This window comes from Sarcophilus harrisii, chromosome 3, assembly GCF_902635505.1.
Source record: "Sarcophilus harrisii chromosome 3, mSarHar1.11, whole genome shotgun sequence".
In the NCBI taxonomy this organism is placed as follows: domain Eukaryota; kingdom Metazoa; phylum Chordata; class Mammalia; order Dasyuromorphia; family Dasyuridae; genus Sarcophilus; species Sarcophilus harrisii.
The window spans coordinates 36655812-36680246 of record NC_045428.1 but is presented as its reverse complement, the minus strand read 5'-3'; the positions used below and the strand labels follow the sequence as shown (position 1 = coordinate 36680246).

Here is a 24435-nt window from a genome sequence, read left to right as displayed (position 1 = left end):
ATTTCACCCGAGTAGCCTCAATTATCTTACTTGTAAAATGGATATGATAATAAAATTAAGAATGAAAGGGGAGATTGTTAGAAGAGTTGAATGTTAGAATAGTTAGAATGATAGGATAGAATAGAATAGTTAGAATAGTTGACAGTATTGGTAGAGGAATTTTCCACAGCAGGACTCCCTGACGCTAATGAAATTCCAGGTCCTGTCCCAAATCCAAAATATGTGCGAGGCGGGTGATTGGTGTTGGGGAGAGCCCTACACAGATCCATAAGCTGGGATGCAATCACAGTTTTGTCCGGGATCACACATGGAATTATTCACATGAAGCCACTGCAAACTTCGGAGTTACAGAGACATCAGTTATCATAAAGGTTTTTGTTGGGGGGCGGGGTGGATCCTTACATTTTATTTTTACAGCACTGGACCTGGAATCAGAAGGAGGCGAGTTCAGATTTGACCTCGACACCGGCTGCGTGATCCTGGGCAAGTCACTGAATCTCAGTTTATCTCCTTTCGATTATTTATAAAACGGGGATATTTCTAGCCCCTGCCTCGAAAGGGTTGTCACGAGGATAAAGTGAAAAAGAAATTGTAAAGTGCTTTGCAGACTTTAAAGAGCTCTGTAAAAGTTTGCTCTTATTTTTGATTTTCCATCCTCACGCCTGAGGTGAGGATTCTTTCCCGCCAATGGGAGCGAGCAGTGCCCACCCGGGGGCGAGCGCTGCCCTGAAGTCTCGGCAGACAAGGACTTCAAGCAAACAGGTCTTGCCCTCGAGGAGTTTACGTTCTACAGCCTCAAAATAGCTGCAAAGCTGTAACTCTGGCTCCGGGCGGGGGGGGGGGGCGCAGCACTGCTCTGGAGTTAGGGTCACGGTCAGGGTCAGGGAGGCCTTCTCCGCTCGTTCTTTAGTTAGTGCGCTCCTGCTCCTCCTCCTTTCTCTCCCTCCCTTCCCATTCTGTCCTCTTCCTCTTCCTCCTCCCCCACTCCTCTTCCTCCTCCTCCTCCCCTCCTCCTCTTCCTCCTCCCCCCTCCTCTTCTTCTTCCTCCTCCTCCCTCCCACTCCTCTTCCTCCTCCCTCCCCCTCCTCCCCGCCCCCCCCTCCTCTTCCTCCTCTCTCCTCTGCGCCCCCCCTTTTCCTCCCTCGGCTTCTCCTCCCCTTTCTCCGCCCCTTCTCCCCGCTCCTCTGACGCGTCAGCCCGGCCTCCCCGCCTCCCTGCCTTTCCCCCCCGGTGCCGTGCCCGCGACGCGGCTCGCCCCCTCCCCAGTCAGCCGGTCCCAGTCTCCTCCTCCGTCTCCTCCTCCGTCTCCTCCGCAGTCACTTCCTGCAGCTGTTTCCGTCCGTGTCCGGTGGCGCGGGAGCCGGGAGCCCCGGGCGTCCGGGAGGGCGCGGAGGCGGCCCCAGCTCCTCTCCCCGCCCGGCCCGGGATGCGCGGCGCGGCCGGGCTCGGGGCGCAGCGAGGTCCCCAGCGCCCCAGTAAGTGCGCCGCAGCCGGGGCCCGCCGGGTCCGGGGCCCCCGAGGAGCGCCCGCGGGGGCGGCCGCCGCCGGGGGCTCCACGTGACTTTTGTTTTGTCTCGGGCGGCGCGCGCCGTTTGCCTGTGCAGCCCCCCAGGTGAGGTCGCGCGCCGCCCCCGCCGGCTCCTCGGGATCCCGGGGGTCTGCGTAGCCCCGGCCCCTCCTGGGAGCCTCAGCCTCCGCCTGACCCGCGTTGACAGCGCTGGGGAGGGAGAAAGTCGGCGTCCGTGTCTGCGGGTGGGCGGCAGCCGCGGTGCCCCCGCGGGAGCCCTGCTTCCCAGAGCTGGCCTTGCGGGGACCGGGCCTTTCCCCGGGGCACGGCCCCCCCATTCCTCCCCCCGTCGGAGCCGCTCCGGCTACTTGTGGGCGCCGCTGGGGACCCCCGAGGGCCGGCGCCCTCCCCTCCTTCCTCCCCATTCCCAGGCTCCCGGCAGCGTGATCAGTCCCCCGGACTCCTGGGGCCGGGACCGGCGCTTCCTCTCGGCCCCCGCCGCCCCCTCCCTTCCGCCGCCTCCGTGAATCCCTCGGCACCGAGCGGGGAAAAAGCCCGGGCCTCAGTCCCAAGCGTAATGTAAAGCCCTGAGCTCTGGGGGCGAGGAGGGGACAGCGGCTTCTCCCTCTGCCCGGGGCAGTAGCGATCGCCGCCCCCGGCTGAAGCAACTTCCCCGCCCGCTTAGTGAAAACGGGGCGGGGGGCGTAGGCTGCAGGGCGCTACCTGTCCTTCCAGCCCGAGCCTCTGAGCCTCCCATCCCTCCCTCCCCCGCCGCGTAACCTGAGAGCGGAAGAGAGCGCGCCGGCCCTTGGCTCCCAGCAGGGCTTGTGCCCAGGTAGGTGCCGGGCGCTGGGGGCTGCTTTCCTTCCCAGGCGTTCTTCTGAAAGTGTCAGGTATTCCATGTCTTAGCGCTGCGTAGCCCCCAACCCGGTGTGTGTTTCTTCTCTCTGCATATATTTTTAGAAGCGACAGCGTCACTATGCCAGATGAGATCCTCTTTTTCTTCTTAAAATCCAACTATAGAGCAGATATTGAAAAAATTAAATGGGCAATGGGCGAATCCGTATTCTAGCAAGGCTGTTTTGGATCAGGGTGACTGATTCTTCCTGATGGAGTAGGGCTGTGGAAGCCCCCTTGGAAGAGAAGCTTAGAATGGGTGCCAGTTCTCCCCAAAAGGAATCATTCAACCGAGAAAAGAAATTAAAAACGAAGGAAGGCATTTGCTGAACTTTCTCTTTAGCAATTCAGGTTTGTTTTTGGAGAAATTTATCCGTCTGACCCTACCCTTGCTTTGACCCTTTCTGTTTGTAGACTGGTTTTGTATTATAGTTGTTACCAACTAGCATTGAGACAGCTTTCCGGATGACATTTTATATTTTGACATTCACTGTGAACTTGACTTTTCAATATCATATGTTGCCATTGTTTCACTGTTACTAGAATGTTAACCTCCCCCCTCTCCCTCCTAATCTTTTTAATTCTTAGTCCATTAAAAAAAAAGTTCTCATATGCTTCTGCCTTGGGGGGGTGATGGTCCTCCAACTGCTTAATTAGTTTTCTGCCTGATTTAATTGAGGGGATTAATCTGATGGAGCAGATCATCTGACATGCTGTTATTTGAAATCTCTGTGTCTAGAGTGTGTGTGTATACAAAGGCATATATGTATATATACATATATATAATCTTTCTATATATATACAATATATATAATCTCTCTATATACATATATATATATACAATATATATAATCTCTCTATATATACATATATATACAATATATATAATCTCTCTATATACATATATATACAATATATATAATCTCTCTCTCTATATACATATATATACAATATATATAATCTCTATATATACATATATATACAATATATATAACCTCTCTCTATATATACATATATACAATATATATAATCTCTATATACATATATATACAATATATATAATCTCTCTATATACATATATATACAATATATATAATCTCTCTCTCTCTACATATATATATACAATATATATAATCTCTCTCTATACATATATATACAATATATATAATCTCTCTATATACATATGTATACAATATATATAATCTCTCTATATACATATATACAATATATATAACCTCTCTCTCTATATATATACATATATATATACAATATATATAATCTCTATATATACATATATATACAATGTATATAATCTCTCTATATGTACATATATATACAATATATATAATCTATATATACATATATACAATATATATAATCTCTCTCCCTATATATACATATATATACTATATATAATCTATCTCTATATACATATATATAGAGAGATAGGTGTACATATATGAATGTGTTTATATTATACCTATATATACACATATATTAATGTGTGTGTATATGTGTGGTATAGACACATACACACACACATATATCACATTCATACCTCTTGCTGAAATAAGTGTTGTTATAAATATTAGGATTGAAAAGTGGAGGGAATCTTGGAGACCATATACTCCAACCTTCTCATTCTGAAAGTATAGAAAGTAAGGTCCAAGCCAGGATTGCAAAAGCTAGCAAGGTAGTAGAGCTGGAATTCATAATTAATAAAAATTATCACAGGTAATATAATGTAATCATGTTAATTTCTCAGCTTGTGACTATACAGAATTTCCTCTTTTCCCATTTCCATGATTTTCCATTTCATACATTTTTTTTCCTCTTCACAATTTTATTTGAAAGTATTGTAGAATCATAGATTTAGAGTTGGAAGAATCTCTTAGATTGTTCAGCCTGACTCCCTCATTTTGGAGATGAAAAAACTAAGACAGAAAAGTCATATGATTGCCCAAGATCCCATTGGCTTTGAGAACCTGTCTCATATAGCTTTTTTTCAAGCGAGGTGGTAGGTTTTTGATGATTCAAAATTGTGTCTTCATTTAATAAGCCTATCTGAATTGAAACATGCCCATATTGCAAGACAGATGGAAAATGTCAACTTTTGTGTTTCACTTGCTTAAAATATCCATACTTTGATGTCCGAGAAAGGAGGTTTTAAGGATGGCTAAAGAGTGAATAGAAAGTTCCAAGATTCTGGTTTAAGGAAAGAAACGATATTCCAAAATATAACCTGTGATTTATGTGATATAGAGGAATAATCATGCCATAGAAAAGGATGAAAGAGCTGGGAGGAAGTAATGAGCATGGGGGATATTTATCTGGTGCTTAAAGATTTTTTCAAAGCACTCTATGTATATTCTCTCATTTGATCCTTACAAAAATCTCTTGGGCAGGCAGTATAAATATTCTCATCCCCATTTTGCAAATGAGGAAACTGCGCAGAGAGCAGCTAAATGAAAGAGGCAGAATTTGAGTTTAGCTTTCTCTGGATTCCACATCTAGCATTCTTTTCACTAGCCAGTGTTGCTACTTAAAGAATCTTAGGGTCATATGATGGGAAAAGGTATATGATCTAGGGACTTAGTGATAAAAAGGAAAGATTAAGAGTGAATATTGTGAAAATGGAATCTTGATTTCAATTCAGACTTGACTAATCAGTTAGTGATGTGAATTTTGGCAAATCACAGCTTTTTTAAGGTCCAATTTTCTCATCTGGAAAATGGGGATAAATAATAGTACCTACTTCACAAGATTATTGTTAAAATTCAAGTAAGATAATATATGTAAAGCTTTTTTGTAAACCTGCTATAGAAGTGGAATTTTTAATGATTCTTAATACTATCGTTGTATGGAGAGATCACTTGTGTAGGTACTAGTTGGAAATGATATCTTGTCCTGGCTTCTTTCCTGACTTCCAGTTTTTCCCCCTCTCCAAATGTCCATTAGACATCTTAAATTCAATATATGTAAAACTGAATTATTTACCTTTTTTTTACTAAATCCTTTTTTTTCTGAATTCCCTATTTCTGTTGAATATACCTAGTCACCGGGCTTGAAGCCTCCCATTATCCTGAACTCTTTAGGCTTTCTCATCTTTAAAATTTCTCACCTGTCCTAGGATCAGGAGGACCTGAATTCAGATTTCACCTCAGGCACTTGACATTTACTAGCTGTGTGATGGCTGAGTAAATCACTTAACCCCTATTGCCTTGCCAAAAAAAACAAACCAAAAAAAGCAATATTTTTCTAATTCTCATCGACTTTATCTTTGTAATATCTCTCACATTTGCCCCCTTCTCTCCTCTAACTCTTCCTTCAACCTGACATAAGTCCTTATTATTACACCTGGATTATGCAGTAGGCATCTGGTTGATTCCCTACTTTGTTTCTTCTCCACCCCAGTCCATCCTCTACTCAACTTTCAGAGTGTTCTTCTACAAGTGTTCACCTTCTTATGCTAACATCCTTCTTCCCATCTCAAGTGGCTTTCCATTCCCTTCAACATCAAATATAGTATCTTCTGTTAGGCATTCAAGGTCTTTTATATGTAGATCCCCCCTCACAAGCTTTCCACTCTTTCACCTTACTCATCCCTATGTACTCTGCCAGCCAGTGTGCCGACTCCTTTCCTGTTCCTTGTACAAACACTCTTATTTCTAAACTCCAGGCATTTTCACTGACTGTCCCCTCATGCCTAATGTACCTCCTCACCTTGTCCCTGAATTTCTCCAGCTTCCTTCAAGTCCCCCTTCATCTAAAAAGTCCTTTCTGATCCCCTTTAATTCCAATGCCTTCATTCTGTTGATTATCTCCAATTTATTCTCTGTTTGTCTTGTTTGCATGGATATGTTAACATGTTGTCTCATCCTTTCCACTGGGAACTACTTGTGATGAGGGGCTGTTTTCTGTCATTTTCCATGCTCCCAGAGCTTAGCATACTGCAGGGCAGACTCTAAGCACTTACTAGATATTCGTTACCTGATTGAGTAATAGATGACCTCTAGTCTCCCTCATCTCTAATATGCTGTGCATCTGTGATCTTGTCCAGCCTGTTCTGTGGTTGTCTACCCTGGAGGAAGGAAAGAAAAAAATGACTTCCTGCCACGGAAAAAGAACCTCTAGAATATATTCTTAAGCTATAAGGTATCAATGACCAAAGTAATCAGGAATCATTGGTCTGTTAAATGGAATAAGTTTCATTTTGTCTTGCCACAGGCTGATTGTAGGCAAGATCTTTTATTTCTCCATATATGACCCCTAGCTAGGAAAGAGATACTGACTGCTCAATTCTGAATATACTGGATTATGGAGGATATGAGGATGGCTTCATCTCTGTGTTTTCCATATTAGCCTACCTGACAAGTTCATTCCAATCATTTTGACATTACCTTAATCTAGAGCCCAATAAGATCATATACGAGAAGTTCATATTTGTCTTTGTGGTCATTTAGGGTGATGATTAGAATGATGTGTTTCAATTGCTTGGGAGAAGAGGGTCTAGTTGAGGTGACCTCTGCTGTCTGTTTTAGCCCTGTAGATTTAACCAGCCATGTATGAAGCATTATTAATATGTTGGAGGACAGTAGGATAGCTGATAGAACTGGGTGGACTGAAATAAAATCTTATTTATGCTCCAGTCAGTTAAGACCTCTGTCTCTGGTAAAATGGAAAGTTCCACAAAGAGCTGAACTTTGAGGATTTTTTTAAGGAAAGAATGAGAGAAATAGGGTGTTCCCTTGACAGATGAAAGAGGAAGGAGCTGGCCCAGATAATGGTTTGTCAAATCAGAGGAAAAATAACAATACTGGGTTGTCATATGGGGTCTAGTTCTAACTCTCATTTTTACAAATGAGAAAACTCAGGTCCAAATACCTTTTAATACCAATTAATCTTCCCAGAGTCCCAAGCTGATAGAATAGGCCCATGGCTCTAGAGCTGATGGGGACCTCAGGAATCATCCATTTAAGCCTCTCTTTTTACAAATGGGAAAATGGAGGTAAATTGTGGCAATGGTGGAATTTGAACCTTGGTCCTCTGACTTCAGAGTTGGTAGCTTTTATGGCATACTAAGCAGACTCCTTTTTGGTTGTATTCAGCTCCCATGCTCATTCTAATAAGTTCCTTTGCTCTGAAATGCTCTCCCTCTTCCTCTCTGTTTCCTAGTTCTCTTCAATACTCAGCTCAAATATCACCTCCTTTAAAAAGCCTTTCCTAATTCCCTTCACCTGAATTCTCAATCATGGCTTCTTGTTCAGTCATGACTGACTCTCTGACCCTATTTAGGGTTATCTTGGCAGAGATACTGGAATAGCTTGTCATTTCCTTCTCCAGTTCATTTTACTGATGAGGAAATGGAGGTAGAGTAAAATAACTTGCTCAGTGTCACATGGCTAGTGTGTCTGAGGTCAGATTTGAACTCATGAAGATCTCCTGCACTACTTAGCTGCATTGTATGGTTTTGGCCCTTCAATATTATCTTATACCTTTTGTATTTAATTATGTGTGGATATTCATGTTGTTTTCCTTCAATAGAATGGGGGCTTCTTGTGAAAGTAACTTTTGTTTTTGACTTTTTCTCAACAAAGTATTTGTTTTAAATGCCCAGAACATAATAAGCACTTCATAAATACCCACTGAGCTGAAAAACCCAAGAATTTAAGTGCTACCCATGTTGCTGATGCTACCATCTGAATATCTTTCTTTTTGATTCAGATCTGAAGACCAGGCTCTCCACTGGCCCCTGGAGCATGCCCTTCCTCCTGCCCAATGATCCTCTTGCAGCACACCGGATTTCCTCCCCCTGAGCAGCTCTCATCCCCTCTTCCTATGTCAGTGGCCACCAGATCAAGAACCACCTTTCTGCTGTCCCCGCAGAGACCGCTGGGGCTGGAGGCTACTTTGCCCCTGGCCAGGGCACAGGAGCTCACTAGAGCTGGGACGGTGGAGCAAGATTTTGCACTGGAGGAGCTATGTAGGCCCTTGTATTGTAAACTCTGTAATGTCACCTTGAACTCGGCCCAGCAGGCTCAAGCTCATTATCAGGTAAGTATGGCACAGAAATCTCAAGATGAGTTTCATTAATAACTCTTTTAGGGCAGAGAGTGTATCAGAGGCAAAGATATTTTAAAAAATTTGCCTCTCTTAATAGGTAGCATATGATCCAAGAATACTTGTATTTTTATTTATTTATTTCAAAGTTTTTTATTTTCAAAACATATGCATAGATAGTTTTTAGCATTCATCCTTGCAATACCTTGTGTTCCAAATTTTTTTCTCCCTCTCTTTCCCCCATTCCTTCCCCTAGACAGCAAGTAATCTAATATATGTTAAACACGTGCAAATCTTCTATACATATTTCCACAATTATCATGCTGCACAAGAAAAATCAGATCAAAAAGGAAAAAAAATGAGAAAAAACAAAATGCAAGCAAACAAGAACAAAAAAAGTGAAAATGCTATATTGTGATTTTCTCTGGTAGATCAAAAAGGAAAAAAATGAGAGAAAACGAAATGCAAGCAAACAACAACAAAAAAGTGAAAATATTATGTTGTGATCCACACTTAGTCCCCACAGTCCTCTCTCTGGTTTATGAATACTTCTTTAAAAATTGATAATTATATTTCAGTAGAATTTCCTTTGATTTTTCTCTGTCTTCTATTTTATGCATTTAAAAACATTATCCTGAAAAGGTCCCTTCACAGGCTTCACCAGGCTGGCAGAGCGGGCCGGGATGCAACAAAGGTTAATAAATGTTCAAGAACAACACTACAACAACAATAATCCAGAAATTGGTGAACAATGGTGAAATTTTTGTTTTCTCAAGAGATATTCTTTATCTGGTTTATAGGAAACTTCCCACCCCACATTTTCCTTCATGAGCATAAAAGCATTCTTCCCCTTCATGAGCATTTCTTCTAGGCTGCTCTGAGTTACTTGAACCTGTGGTCCTTGTGGGACTGATAGCTTGTGTTTGATAAACAGCATTTGACCCAGTCTGGCAACTTTCAAAATCAGTAGCCTTTTTTCTTTTTCTTTTTCTTTTTTGGCTTGTTTTTAGTAAGGGAAAATTGCCTGGAGATTTAGATATTATCTTTATGTAGTGATAGGAGTAGAGTTGGAATAAAGGAAGAGTAAGATAAATATTGATGGCAGCTGATGCAAATTTGACAAGCCCTAGATAATATTTAGTAACTACCAGGGAGGAAAGGAGAGGAGAGAGCCCTGGAAAACGTAGGCCCCACCCTGAACTTTTATTAAGATTGTCCTGATTTTATTTCTCACATTGTGTAGCAGCCTCTTCTGATTTTTTAAAAAATAAACTTGCTTTGTGTCAAACACTGTGCTCAAATACAAGGGAATACAAGGAAAGCCAAAAACATGGCACCCATCCCCAAGGAAGTCACATTCTCATGAGGGAGGCAACATATAGACAGCTTGGGTACATAGAGCTCTCCAATCTTTTCCATCTATTTTGAGTAGCAGTTGGAAAGGGCAATGTGTGGGGTGAGATATTTGAGAGGCAGTGTGGTGCAGGGAGTAGAGTACTATACTTGGAGTGAGGCAGATTGTCTTTCAGGGTTTTTGAAAGCCCTGTTTTATACTTATCTGAGGCAGACTTGGAGTAGTGGATAGAGAGCCAGTTTTGAAGCAAAGAAGACCTGGATTCTAGTTCTGCTTCTGACACATTCACTGTGGGATTCTAGGTTAGTCACTTATCAAGTCACTGCTTGAGGGAATTCTCCATGACTGTAGATTGTAGAGAAGATACCAGTCTGCATGGGGAGAAGAAGTTTCTTCATTTGGCAAAATCACAAGCTCAATTGTTATTCTCGTGCTTTTGCCTTCACATTTGCCCCCTTTAATCTTATCATCTTAGATTTAGAATTTGGAGGGATCTTCAGGATTATCTAATCTTTCCTTTCTAATTTGAAGGATGTAGAAACCGAATTCTGGAAAAGGGAAATATCTAGGTTAAGGTCACACAGGTAATGAGTTGATAGAATCAGGATTTGAACCCGAACCCTTCTCCCTCTGTGACACACTTCGATTGCTTTGATTCTATAAGTGCTTCTTCAAATCAAATCATTTTCCTCCAATTCTTTTATTTTTATTTTTTTCTTTTATTCCCTCCCGATTCCTTAAAAAAGAAAAGATCAACAATTGAAAAATTCTTCCCTTCAAATTACTATTTTCTTCTTCTGCTTTCTTCTGTAGCTAAATATCTAAAAAGAAATCTGTCTCCTTCCTCTTCTCCTTCCCTGGCTTTCTTAGTCCCTTGAAGTATATCTTCTGTCCTGCTGTAACCATCCCTCTCCTTCATGGTCTTCTGCTTCTGCTTCCTAAGCTTTCAGAATACTGGGCTCCCAGAATTCTCTTGGCTCTGTCACTTCTCTGCTTCCTTCTGTCAGCTGAATGCTCAGACATTTCCTGCCACTCAGATACTCTCCAAATCACTATCTTTGATCTGTATTCTTTTCTTGATGATCTCATCTACTCCTAAGCCTTAAGAGATTACCTTTGTGCAAGTACCTCCAGTTCCTAAAGGACTATTTTATCTCATCTCTGTACTGCTATTGAGGATAGAACTTGGAGAAACGATTACAAGTTTCAGATTTGGACTTTAAGGAAAAACCTTCCTGTACACTTAGAATGGGCTGGCTTGGGAAGTACTGGCTTTCTGCTGTAATCCTAAATGTGCACTAAGTGATGACTTCTCAGAAATAAATGAGAGGGGATTCTTGGTCAAGGGTGGGTTGGATTAGATGGAGCATAGATTTAGAGCTGGAAAGAATAGTAGAGATTCTTGAGTATAATACCTTCTTTTTCTTGATGAGGAAACTTGTGAATAGAGACTGTGCTCGTGACGATCTTAAATGGCTTGTTCAAAGTCCCACAATGCATAAGTGTCTTGAGGAACAATTTGAACTCAGGTCATCCTCCAATTTCAATATTACTACACTGGATCTCTAAGCTTCTGAGGTTTCATCTAATTTTGAGGTTGTGTGATTCACAAACCTGTATCTCCAGTTTTAAGCTCTCTCCAGGACTTGACCTAAATTTTCCTCTGCCTGCTGGTTATCTTCACCAGGATGTATCACCAAATGTGATCTCTCCCTTAAAACTCTGCTTCCTGACTTGCCTGATTCTGTTAATCACATTTTCTCAATCTCAAAATCTTGGAGACTTTTGCCTCTTCTACTCCTTTATCTTTGCTCTTGACTCGCTGCCATGTCCTGTAGCTTTTCATCAAATCTGTTCTCTACTTTTCACTTTCCATGATCATATCAGTCCTATAGCTTCTTGTCCAGACTATTTTAACATCCTCCCTAGTAGTTTCCCAACTTCCATCTTTCCTACTTAGGCTACCCTACATACCAGCCATATTAATCCTCTTGGACCATTGGTATTGTGATTATGATACTTCCCCAGCTCAAGCTTTGGTGCCTGTAGAACTCTAAATCCTTTCTCTGACATCCAAGGCTTTCTATGATATATACCTTATTTATCATTTTCTAGCCAGACTGAGACAGTCTGGAAAATTAGAGATGGGGACAGGCTTTGGTGGACTTTTATTTAGCTTTGTCCACTCATTTTATAGATGAGAAAACTGAGGCCCAGAGAAGGGAATTGAGTAGGCCAGGATTCAAATCCAGGTTCTCTGATCCAGAGCCTGTGCTCTTTCTTAGATAACCTGCTGACTCCAGCAGGAAGTTATAGACAACTTCTCTAAGTATAGAGGATGGAGAACTCCAGTTTTCCAATTCTTTGCTTTTAAGACTCAGAAAGTTATTTCCAACTAGCCATGGAAATTACTCCCAAATCTACATTTCTGATCCCCTTTCTCCAGTAGCCTGCTGGACATCTCTACCCGGAAATCTAATAGACATCTTAAATAACAGAATTTTTCCTCTTCCTCTTTCATTCTGACTTCCCTTTTCCTGTTCAAGGCACTGCAATTCAATTAGTCACCTACCCTGAGAGCCATCTTTGATTTTTCTCTTTAGCCTTCCAAGATACTACTGAGACCCACTTCTCTAGCATCCATGCTCTTCTCTCCAGGAACACCCCAGCCACCCCAAGTCAGGCCCTTATCACCTTCTACCAAGGTCATCCTTATGCCCAGCCATCCCCTCAAATCAAATTGATATTTCTAAAATATAACTGTGAACAAGTTATTCCTTTGCTCAGGAAGCTTCAGTGGTTTCCTATCATTTAAAGATAAAATGCAAACTCTTATATTGGGCATTTAAAATTCTTCACCATTTATTTAGCTTCAATCTGTCTTTCCATGTGGATTATACATTACCTTCCCTTGTTCTTGTTACTGTTGGACTGTTCACTTGCTGTTTCTAATCTGTGACCATCCATCCCTCCCCACTTCCCTGGAATTCTATCCCTTCTTCTTCCTCTTGAAGTCCTTAGAGTTGTCCAAGGCTTGCTCAAATCAAACACTCACTTCCTCCAATAAGCCTTTTCTGATTTCTCCAATTGTTAATGGTACCAGTCCTGAAATTAATTTGTATTTACCTCTCCATGTATGTGGATGTTTTCTTTTCCAGTTAAAAGACAGCTCTTTGAGGTCAGAGCAGGAACTATTTTTGTCTTTGCTTTCCTGATACTTAGCATGTAGTTGCCTTAATAAATGTTGTATGAATGGAATTTACACCTAGGATGCCTCCCTTGCCTCCATCTCTATTTATTGAAATTTTATCTATCCTTTAAAGCTCACCTCAAATAAGATTACCCCTGGGTAGCTCATCTTCTATTCCCTATCCCTTCTCCCTGCTTGAAAATGAAATAATTTCTCATTTCTCTGGATTCTCATAGAATATTTGTTATCTCCCATATGGAGATATTTTTATTTTTTATGGTATTTTTTAATAATAGCCTTTTATTTTTCAAAATACATGCAAAGATAGTTTTCACCATTCCCCCTTGAAAAACCTTGTGTTCCATATTTTTTCCCTCCTCCTCCTCCTTTCCCCTTTCCCCTCCCCTACACAGCAAGTAATCCAATATAGGTTAAACATGTGCAATTCCTCTAAACATAGACGTATTATTGTGCCTTGGAAAGCATGCTATCTTTAGAGGCAAAGAACCCTAGTTGAATTAATTTGGGCAATTACCTCCCCTCTCTGAGTCTCAGTTTCCCACATTTAAAAAATGAGGTTGAATTAGATGGCTCCTAAAGTCTCTTATTGCTCTAACTCTGATTCTGTTGTCCTGCTTATCTCATGCTATCAGGTATTTTATATATATGGGCCACAGCACACTGAAGCTAGAAGGCAGTGGATTGTACTAGGAAGCAGATCATATTTGGAACCATGTTTCTGGGTTCAAATTCTTTACTCCCTATAGGGTATTGGACAAGAGTTTGATTTTCCTCATCTCTAAAATGAAAAAGTTGGACTGGATTACTTTTGAGTTCCCATAAACTCTAAAGCCCTTGAGGATCAGGACTGACCTTCACTCGACATTGACCCTGGTGCTTAGTACATAGTAAAGTGTTCAGGAAATTATGTATGATATTTTGTTTCTAGGATTTAATATTCTTTTTAAAAAATCTGATTTATTTTTATTTTTTAAATAGTTTTTTATTTTTCCAAATACATACCAAAATAGTTTAATATTCTCCTTTGCAAAACCTTGTGATCCAAATTTTTCTCCCTCTCTCTCCTCTTCCCCCAGACAACAAGCAATCAGATATAAGTTAAACATATGCAGTTCTTCTAAACATATTTCCATATTCATCACTGATTTCTTTTAAGTGTTCAAAAGCCAGGTTATATGTCTCTTATTTGTTGCCTATTAGAGGAACTCAAAAGTGTAGTCTTTAGGTGGGGGATTTGGGGAGCTGTGGCAAAGTGTTGGAACTGCTTCCCATTCTAGCTTAGTATGCTAAGATGACACATGTAAAAGCCAAGGCTTCCTCTGTCAGAAGTCCACAGGAGCCAAATGAAGGAACAGCCTCATCCCTCATAGCTTGCTCATAGCTCTTAGCAACTGCCTTGAAATAACTAAACCCAGGGAAAGATATTTTGGGCCAATGTTGATTTTAGATAATTTGGATTGTCAAAAGCTGAGAGCTAGCATAGGGTATGAAGAATGTTAGAAGTAAAAGCTTTATGGTTTTATTTTTTTGGGTGGGTGGTAGTTGAATTGTGATTTCTTTGGGGGCCACTAAACTAAACACATAAGTACCTGAGTATTGCATATTGATGTAGAGAAAACCACATTGATACCCATGTTTTATTGTATTTTTATTTTTTAATTAAATATTTCTCATTTACATTTTATTTTGGTTCATGTCATGCTTGGGTGTGTTATGTGACACATATGACTCTTGGGCCTTGTGTTTGACACCTCTGGTGAAGGATACCTGAAAGAGCAGAAGGGAGGCTGGATCCCTTCTGTAACATCAAGGAGCTACTGATGGTTTTGGGTAGGGGAAAGACATGAATCACCATGCCTTTAACAGTCAAAAAGTATTAATTAGGCACGTACTACATATCAGTCACTGCCATAGGTACTAGGGATACAAAATAAAAAATCAAGCAGTTCCTATTTTCAAGGAGTTTGCATTCTACATCTGCAAAAAGAACTAATATGGTTAGGGCACAATACAGCTCGAATTGGAAAAAACTAAAGGCAAGTTGACCAGGTAGGCAGTTATTGAAATGATCCAGATGGAAGTATTAAGGACCTAAATTCACACAGTTTTATCAGCAGTCTCCCAAAAATCAAACAGCATTTATATGTACACACGTGGTAAATACAACTTTCAATGGAGGCCTTTCAGAAGAGATGGAATACCCCATTGGGCATGTCATAGTTAGTTTTTCTTTATTTGGTATGAGTTGGATGGCCATTAAGATCTCTTCTAATTCTAAAATTTCATGATTTTTTAAAAATACTTTTTACAGAAACTTTGGAAATCATTTACTTTTTTAGGAGAAAATTTAGGCTGCTTTATACATATCTTTTAGTGATAAGAACTGGTATCTCATATAGTGTGTTAAGAGTAGCCAAACATTTTACGCCAATTATCTCATTTGAATCACACAAATATAGAAGACTACTACAGTTATCCTCATTATGCAAATGAGAAAAATGAGTCTGGGGGATGAAATGATTTGCCCTGAATCACACAGCTAATAGGTATGGGAGGTAGAATTTAAATCCTGGTCTTTCTGACTCCCAAGTCCCAATTTTTTTCCAGCTATCTTTACTTGCCAAGGTGCTTTTATGTAGCTGTAGATTTAGCTTTTCTTAAATAGTTTGGACAGACAATAATGCAAGCTGCTGGTCACACATGGGAGAAATTCAGTACACTTCATACACTGTAGTGCTGATCAGTGAGCCTGAAACAGACAGCAATGAAAATGGGTCCTAGTTCAGATTTCCTCCAATTTATTGTGCTCTAGTGTTTTGATTATGTGTCTGCCATTCAGTGAGCACTAAAATTGGTTGGTGATCAGATTAATGATAGCACTGGTCCCTAGCTACTTCAAGTCTGATATAATTAGTTAATTAAATTTGGAGGGGAAAAACAAACAGGAAGCAAATTATTGGGTAAATGTCTCAGTAATCAGGGTGTTCTTTAGTATTTCTAAATTAGAAAGTGACAAGAGTAGGGCAGCGTGTTCTAGGGTGGCAGTGGAAAGACTGGTACCATGGACAGAGCCCTAGATTTCTAGTCATAGTTTGATAGCTTTTTCATTCAGTACAATTCTGACCTTGGCGGAGACACAAACTCTGTGCCTCAGCTGGAAAATAAGAGGCTTGGATTAGGTGACTTCCATAGTCCCTTCCAGCTCTATAATATTACCCTTATTTGTAGGGTAACAAATTCAAATCAGTAACAACAACAATATTAAAATAATTGCTGATATTTATGTAGAGAAGGAGTTGTTAACCTGGGGGTTCATGGACCTATAAGGGATCTGTGGGTAGATTTTCAGGGGTCTCTGAGTTTGGATGGGAAAAAGCTTACATTTTTATTTATATTAACCTATAGCTGAAATTGAGCATTTGCATCAGTTAGGAATGTAGGTTACAAAAAGTTTTTTTCCGAGAAAGGACTCTTAGACTTCCCCAAATTGCTAAAGGATCCATGACACAAAAACATGTTAAGCACCTCTCATCCAGAGCCCTAAGTTTCACCAAATACTTGATGTATGTTGCTGCATTTGATTCCCATGATAGCACTACAAGATAGGTATTATGGATGTCTTGTCTAAGTAGCTTCATTTTATATAGGTGATGAAACAGAATCAGGGAGATAAAGGCTTTTGTGTGGCCTTCAGCCAAAGGTTCAAGGTCTGCTGACCACAGAGCCACAGAATGAATGTTGAGAGAATGTTGAAGAGAAGAATGAAACTGGGTTGAAGTTACTGGAGTAAGAAATGTGAAGGAAAACAGAATTGTAGATTAATAATAGAACCAAAGCACAGAGAACATCTGAAACAGCTGGTGGAGATAATAGCTCACATTTATATGGTGCTTTGAGTTTGGAAAAATCATTTTCTGTTATCTCATTTGATCCTCTCAACAACTTTATAAAGTAGGTGCTATTATTATTATTCCCATTTTATGGATGAGAAAACTGAGACTTAGTATTTAGGTGACTCATCTATGTCAATGCAGTCAAGTGTCTGAAACCAGATTTGAATTTGGATCTTCTTCATCAAGCATTCTTACCTACTTATTCCTTGCTGTTTCCTAGTCCTTAAATAGAAAAAAGGTTTTTGGAATTTCTGAAAAGCCAATTTTATACTTGCCTTTTTCTTTGGGACAGGCCATCTGATTTTGTTATTTGTCATTTGCACGATAGGTAGAAGAGCTAGGGATTTATTGACTTGAGAGATCTCCCAGTGTGGAAATTCCTACCAGCATATCAGATTATACTCCCTCTGTGACACAGTAAAGTTGAGTCATAGGGAATTGTCCTAATCAGCATAAGAAGCAGAATGTAACCTCAAATTTTCCTGACTCCAAGTCCAATCCCCCTCTTTATAGCATCCTATAGGATGGGATAGATCTGGGGACTGTTCTAGAATTTGCATCAAGTTAGGAAGAGCTTTTTGTCTTGTTTCAGGGATTCTTATACTGGTCAGCCAGCCCCCAGTTACTTCCAGGATGTTTTACTTTTAAATGAGGTCATTTATATTTATAGCTGCAAAATCATGGCTTTGGTTGTAACTTAATTTAAAAATCAAATCACTGGAGACAAACCATGCCTTCCTTTTTATTAGCATCTATTTGCAGGCAGCTGCTCCTTAGGACCAAGCCTGGTGTGCTGTTCAACAACAATGTCTTCTCAGAAAAAATATCCAGAGGAGAGAATTTATGAACTCCAATGGGGGGAGGACCCCAAGAGTTTGAGAGCCTCATATTTCTGATACTTGTTTTTAGGGTTAGAGCTGGAAAGACTCTAATAACCTCGATTTTACCTTTTTTTTTTTTTTTCTTTATAGATAATGAAATTAAGACCCAGAGATGTTAAGTGGTATTGTTATCACACAACAACTAAGTTTCAGGCAGGATTTAAATGCAGGTCTGTGAACTGTGTCATATTGATAATAGATTTATAGATTATCAATAGATATCAATTATATCAATTGATCAATTATAATATCAATTGATATAATATCAATATAATATATGGTATAATAGATTATCAATAGGTCAACTATCTATTGATAATAGATGTAAGGAATCATTGAAGCTCACTTCCTGATTTTTTAGTTGATAAAACAGGTCCAAAGAAGGTGGAGTAACATGTTTAAAGTTATACAGCTAGTAAGTAGCAGGATTTGAATCCAGGTCTTGTGACTACAAAGTCAGTGTTTTTGTCTTATTTGTTACTGCCAAGAGCAAGTTGAAATATTGTTCCTTTTAAATTTAAATCCCCGTAAATGCTTTTTAAAATGTGGATTAGTATTTATGTTCAGTTGTTTTTCAGTCATGTCTGACTCTTTGTGACCCTTGGGGTCACAAATTTGGGGTTTTCTTGGCAAAGATACTGCAGTGGTTTGCCATTTCCTTCTCTAGTTCACTTTACAGATGAGGAAACTGAGGCAGACATGGTTAAGTGTCTTGCTCAGGGTCACATAGCTAGTAATCATCTAAAAATGGAATTGAACACAAGTCCTCCTGACTCAAGGCCTGACACACTATCCACTGCACCACATACTAGTCTTTATACTATCTGATAATTAGGTAAAAAACTGTCACTTCTGTTATTTGGTATTCAAGGGAAGGATGAAAAGAAAATAATATACCAGTATTTAGGGGTTAAAAAAATAGTTCATTTAAAAGGAATGATATTTAATGTAGCAAGATTATTTTATGTAGTGTCTGCAAGAAAAGCAACTAGGTACCATCCCTAGGTTAAAAATTCCTCTTGAACATTTAAGTTACACTTTTTGCCATTTGCTTTTTAATACCAAATCACCAGAATTTGGGAAACACGGGCTCTCTCAAACAACTTTCTCCTAGGTTTCCTGAGCTGGGTGGGATGGAAAAGAGGGGTGTCTCCTCAGTGCTAGAAAAAAATAAGCTATTCCCTTTGGGGGGAAAAACCCTAGCTTAGTCCTGTAGTGGAAGTGGGGAAGGTCAAAGTTCATAGTACTGCTTGCATTTTATCTGAGTCATTGAATGAATAAAGTCAGGGTTAAAGATATTGCTAGTCTTGGCCTGGGTGGGAGGTGGGGGAAGAATTTAAATCCGTTCAGTCACTCATTACTTAGAAGACTCTTGCCTAGTTATGGCAGCCATGTCTAAGTTTCTCAATTCAAAAGATTATGAGCCACTTATAGATTTCCCCCTTGTCTCTGTATTCCTAATGTCTAACACAGTAACAGTAGGTATGTTCGTGCTTGTTCATGGATTGATTTGAGGGCAAAAAAAAAGAGTGGTGGAGAGGGAGAGGGGAATGCTTGTATTCCATCCTTTATTTAGTGGTTGTAGGAGATGTGCTTATATGTGATCATTGTACAGTGGAAAGACCATACTACTAAAATCCAAAGATTTTGTAGTTAAATCAAGTACTAAAAAATATTCTGTAGATAGGATTAATCTCCCTTGCTGCTGCTGCTAATAATAATAATAAATAACTTGAAAGTTTGCCAGTTCTTTGAGAGACATTATTCCATTGAATTCCAACAACATGCTGGGAAGGTAGATATTTGGGGGGAAAAAATCTCTCCTTGTGATTTCCTTGACAATAGGGAACTTTTGATATGAAAACTCCTTCCCTCAGTGCTGCAGTGTGATATGGCTGTATCTTAGTCCTAGAGGGAGATCTGCTGGGGCTGAGGAAGGCACAAACACAATCAAGATATGTCAGAATCAGAGATTTCAAGGTCAACCCTCTATCCCACTTAGAGAATAGATATTTTAGGGATCATCATCTCTATGCTGCCTCTTCAGGATAGAATTTAGAGATTACTGTTCCTGTTTACAGATGAAGAAAACAAATTTAGATGTTAAATGATTTAATCTGAGTCCCACAGCTGATTAAGTTTAAGAAAATGACAATTCCTTGAGGGTTGGGATTTTTTTTTGTTGTCTTTGTATTCTAGCATGTAGCACAGTTCCTGGTATGCAGTAAGAAGTTAATAAATGCTTTTGGAATGGATAAATGAAAGTATCAGTGGTGGGAGTTGAATTTAGGTTTCTCCTAACTCTTAAATCTAGTATTCTTCATTGTACACATTGCTGAGAAGAGCAAACCAACAAAAAATTAATATGAAACAGCTAATTGAAGTACTCCTCAAATATAAGAGGGAAAACTGATAGTCCTGACAGTAGTGGACTCCTTAATCTTGCCCCCAAACTTTTGATTCAGTCTGAACTTTTAACCATAAACCTCTTAGTCATTCTTAGATTTTAATAATTTAAATACATATTTGAGAAAGTCCCTTAGCCCTTTATTTTATCCTTGCATTATCTGAAACAATTAAAAAATTAAAATAAAAAAACATTTAAAAAAAGTATTGTTGCTGCTCCTTTCTACTTAGCATTGCTTTCTACTCTTTCTTACACTGGCTATTACTGTCAGAGGAGTAGTGATAGATTGAGATAATAGCATGAGCAAAACACAGTCTGGAAATCAGATAGCTTTATCCTCTGGCCAAATATCAATTACTTTGGTCATCTAGTTTAATAAGAGCACAGTCCAGTGTCTAGAGCAGTCAATTTGGAGATGGAGAACTTGGAGACAAATCCTACCCCTTTTTGAGCTTGGGCAAGGCATTTCTTATCTCCTGGACTTAGTTTCCTCACCTGTAAAATGAGAAGAGAGAGGCTTCTGGGAGCCTTTTTAGCTTATTCTGAGATCTGAAATCACCAGAGAGAACTGAGAAAGCCATTAAGCTCCTATCCAGGCAGTAATGTGTGATTGTTAAGCCACAGAAAGTTCAGTGATATTGGGGAAAATAGAATTTTACAAATTTCGTTTCTCCTAGTTTTGGTGCGATACCTCTCATGCACCTTTTCTGTTTTATTGGTAGTGGAGTGCTGGATCTGGAGTCACCAAGACCCGAGTTCAAATTTGGCTTCAAATACTTAATAGCTTCAAATACTTATGATCCTGGGCAAGTCACTAAATCTTCTTTGTTTCAGTTTCCTCATCTGTAAAATGAGCTGGAGAAGGAAATGACAAACAATTTCAGTATCTTTGCCAAGTAGATTCCAAATAAAGACACAAAGAGTCGAACACAACTGAAATGACTGAACAGCAATAAGAAAAGTGATTGGCTACTTTTAAATCAGGAATTAGTCAATTTTTATGCTAACATCTGTATATGGAGTTCAGTGAGGGTCTTTTTTTGAGTAGTACTGAAAGTATGAAATATGTGGAGTGTAGTGGGGATGGATTCAGTGGGTACAAATCCCACTCCCACTACTACTTGTGTGACTGGGTAAATTACTTTCCTTCTTCTGAGACTCGGTTTCCTCATTTGTAAAATGTGAGGATAATAGTCTAAATCAGGGATTCTTAACCTGGGGAGAGGGGTCTGTGAACTTAAATTATTTTGGTAATTGTCCCAATATATTTGCTATTCCTTGCAATATTACATATTTATATTTAAAAATTAGCTTTTATAAATGTCATTTTTTTCCTCCACATCACCATAAGTTCTTCTAGTATTCCTCCCTTCCCAGAGACCCAGCTCATATAGCAAATAGTATTTTTTTTTCCTTAGGAGAATAGGGGAAAAATTAATCAACTACGTAACTGTAAAGGAGGGGCAGAGCTGGGGCTTTTGTATTTTTTTTTTTTTGGTGGTGTTCATTTCTTTGTATTTTATCTTATGCATATAAAATTGTTATTTTGAGGAGAGGCTCATAGATTTTACCAGACTGACTCTGCCAAAGGGGATTCTGATGCATAAAGTTTAAGAGCCTGGGACTGGATGATATTTAAAGTTCCTTCCTATAAAATTTCTGTACAGGAGATTACTTTGTATTTGCTTTTTTGTATATTTTATATTCTACATTCTTTGTATTCGTTGTATCTCCCTAGATCAAAAAAAGTATTGTGGTTCATGGCACTGCTTCACTTTTAGCCTTTGTATCCTGCATAGTGCCTGGCACACAGTAGGTACTTAATCTGTTCTGGGTGAATGAATGAATGTTGATTAAAAAAATACTCACACGATTGAAAACTTTTCTGGTGACATTGACTTATGCCACTCTGTTTCTAGGGTAAAAATCATAGTAAGAAACTCCGGAATTACTATGCGGCGAGTAGCTGTCCACCCTCTACCAGAATGAGCAATATAGTGGAGCCCGTACCCCCTCCTGTTGTGCCAGCTCCCCCCCAGGTAAGGTGGGAAAAGATATTGGTCAAAAAGTTCTCACCTTTCTCAGAAACAAAATCTTGTCTTCCTCAATGAGGAATGGTCTTGGCAGGTGTTTTATGGCAGATAGCAGCTGGAAGATGAATGGATAGTCAAGAATGAGAGCTGTTTTAATTTTTTTCTGCACATTCATTTGAACGGTTGGTTCAAAGCTCCTGAAATGGGGTCCTGTCTTTCCCTCTTCATTCAGGGGCTTAGGTTGGATGGACACAAAGTTCTGCTAGCCTAAGAGGCAGAAATTGTATGATGGTGTGGCTCAGATGTGATGAAAATATCCTTAATGGGAATCTGTTTCTCTCTGTAATCTTCCACTTCCTAGGTTAAATGAATCTGCTCTGCCAGATTGAAAGAGTGATTTCTAGGCTGTTCCTGAATATGCAATCGCAGGCCCTCATTCTATCACAAATAATCCCTTTTCTTGGCTACCTAGCAGGAAGTCTCTTTTAAGCTCCTTCTGGACTCCAGTATTGAATGAAAAAATTTAATGACAATCCAAATTTACCTCAGAGCCAAAATTCAGAGACATTTGAAGAGCAGCTCAAGGGTTGTAAATCTGAGAATTGGACAAGACAGAAGGAGTCTGTTCCTTCATCTGCCTTGGATTCATCATATAGGTTGTTGGGTAAAATATCCATCAGCCAGTCAATCAATCAGCAATTGTTTTTTCTTTCTTTGTGCCAGGCATTGTGCTGGGAACTGGAGTAGAAGGCAGAATAAAATAGCTCCTCCTTCCTTCTTTTCCTCTTTTTTCTCTTTTTCTTCCTTCCTCCTTATTCCTTCCTCCCTCCTCCTTCCTACCAGCTAATAAGTGCTGGTAAGTCTCTCAGGCTAGATTGAACTCAGATCCTCCTAACTCCCGAGATGGTGCTCTATCCACTGTGCCATCCAGCTGCCTCTACCATCATGAATTGTTATAAATAAAAATGAACCGCTAAATTCCATGAGTGGTTTTTGCCTTAGGGATGCTCCAAGTGGGAACTTTGGGTTCATCCAGAATGTCAGAGCGGGTGTTGCTGCTACCCATGTGTTCCTCAGCTAGAAGAGGATACAGACTTATCCACTTGTCAGTTGGTACAAGGAGGAGGGGACATTCCCGTTGGGGGAATGGGTTGGACTAGTGGCCACTATTGTCCCCTTTAATTCTCCAATTCCATTATTCTCTGAAGAACGTGACTGTCTACAAAGTGACAATTACGTGAAATACATCCAACATGACTGAAGATATGAATGGAGCTACTTATGCCTTAGCATAGCTTTCTTCAAATGGTAAGAGGAAATGACTGAGGCACAGAAGGACCTTGGTAGAGTTTTTAAAGTTCTCAAATCCTACCCATTCTACCTGACTTTTGATTAGTACCATCATTCTTCAAGTCACTTAGACTTGAAATCATGGGACCATATTTGTCTTCTGACCCCCCCCATAGGCAGTCATTACCAAGACTTGCTCATATGTTTTCTAGAAACACATCCATAGCTCCTCCTTTCCTGTCCCCACTGCCACGTCCTGGACTTTCAGCCTCAGTTTCTTGTGCCTAGCCCATTCATACTGGATGAATGAAAGAAACTGTTAAGCACTTCCTGAATTCAAGATATGGTATCACATGCTGAGTAGGCTACAATCCCTCACATTTGAATTGTACTATAATTTACATCTCTTTTGGTCCTGAGGGCAGTAGTGGTGGCAAGATTAGAAAAATTCTTCTGGCTCCCCCTTCCAGGGCTTTCTTTGCTCTGCTCTACCTGTACTACTCCAGCCACCTCACCAGTTTCCATCTAGATCACTCCCCTCTCTCATTCTGTCCTCCTTCCACCCCCTACCCCCAACCCCGCTCCCACACCCCAATCCCTCCTACTAGACAGATGCATTGCGATGGATCCAGGTTATTGCTGGCTTTGATACTCCATTTAACATTACAAATTAATCCTCTGCAGCTTTGGATCTCTGGATTTTTTATTCATGTCTAATGGTCTTCTATTCCGCCCCCCTCCTTCTGTCCCTCTTCCTTCTTTCCCAACTCATCCTCTCTCTTTTTCCTGGAGATTACCAATGTAATAATCAGAACGTATATTGGTGGATTTTCATTCTTACCCTCTGACTGGCTCACTTCCCTTTCTACTCAATTTTTGTGACTCATTTTCATTTGAGTGAG

General features: G+C 40.0%; 1 protein-coding gene across 5 annotated transcripts in view; it reads left to right on the top strand.

Moving 5' to 3' along the window:
- Window positions 1-24435, top strand: part of ZMAT3 (zinc finger matrin-type 3) — a 47242-nt gene that overhangs the window by 7370 nt on the left and 15437 nt on the right. Inside the window, exons 1-3 of one of the 5 annotated variants that reach the window (XM_031957692.1) lie at window positions 1320-1612; window positions 8129-8458; window positions 22130-22249. In XM_031957692.1, the coding sequence (XP_031813552.1) occupies window positions 8183-8458; window positions 22130-22249 (396 nt within the window). In that variant the 5' untranslated portion in view covers window positions 1320-1612; window positions 8129-8182. Of the gene's footprint in view, window positions 1-1314; window positions 1613-2320; window positions 2343-8128; window positions 8459-22129; window positions 22250-24435 lie in introns of those variants that run through there. The other 4 variants (XM_031957693.1, XM_031957694.1, XM_003766036.4 and 1 more) reach the window with 4 other exon arrangements.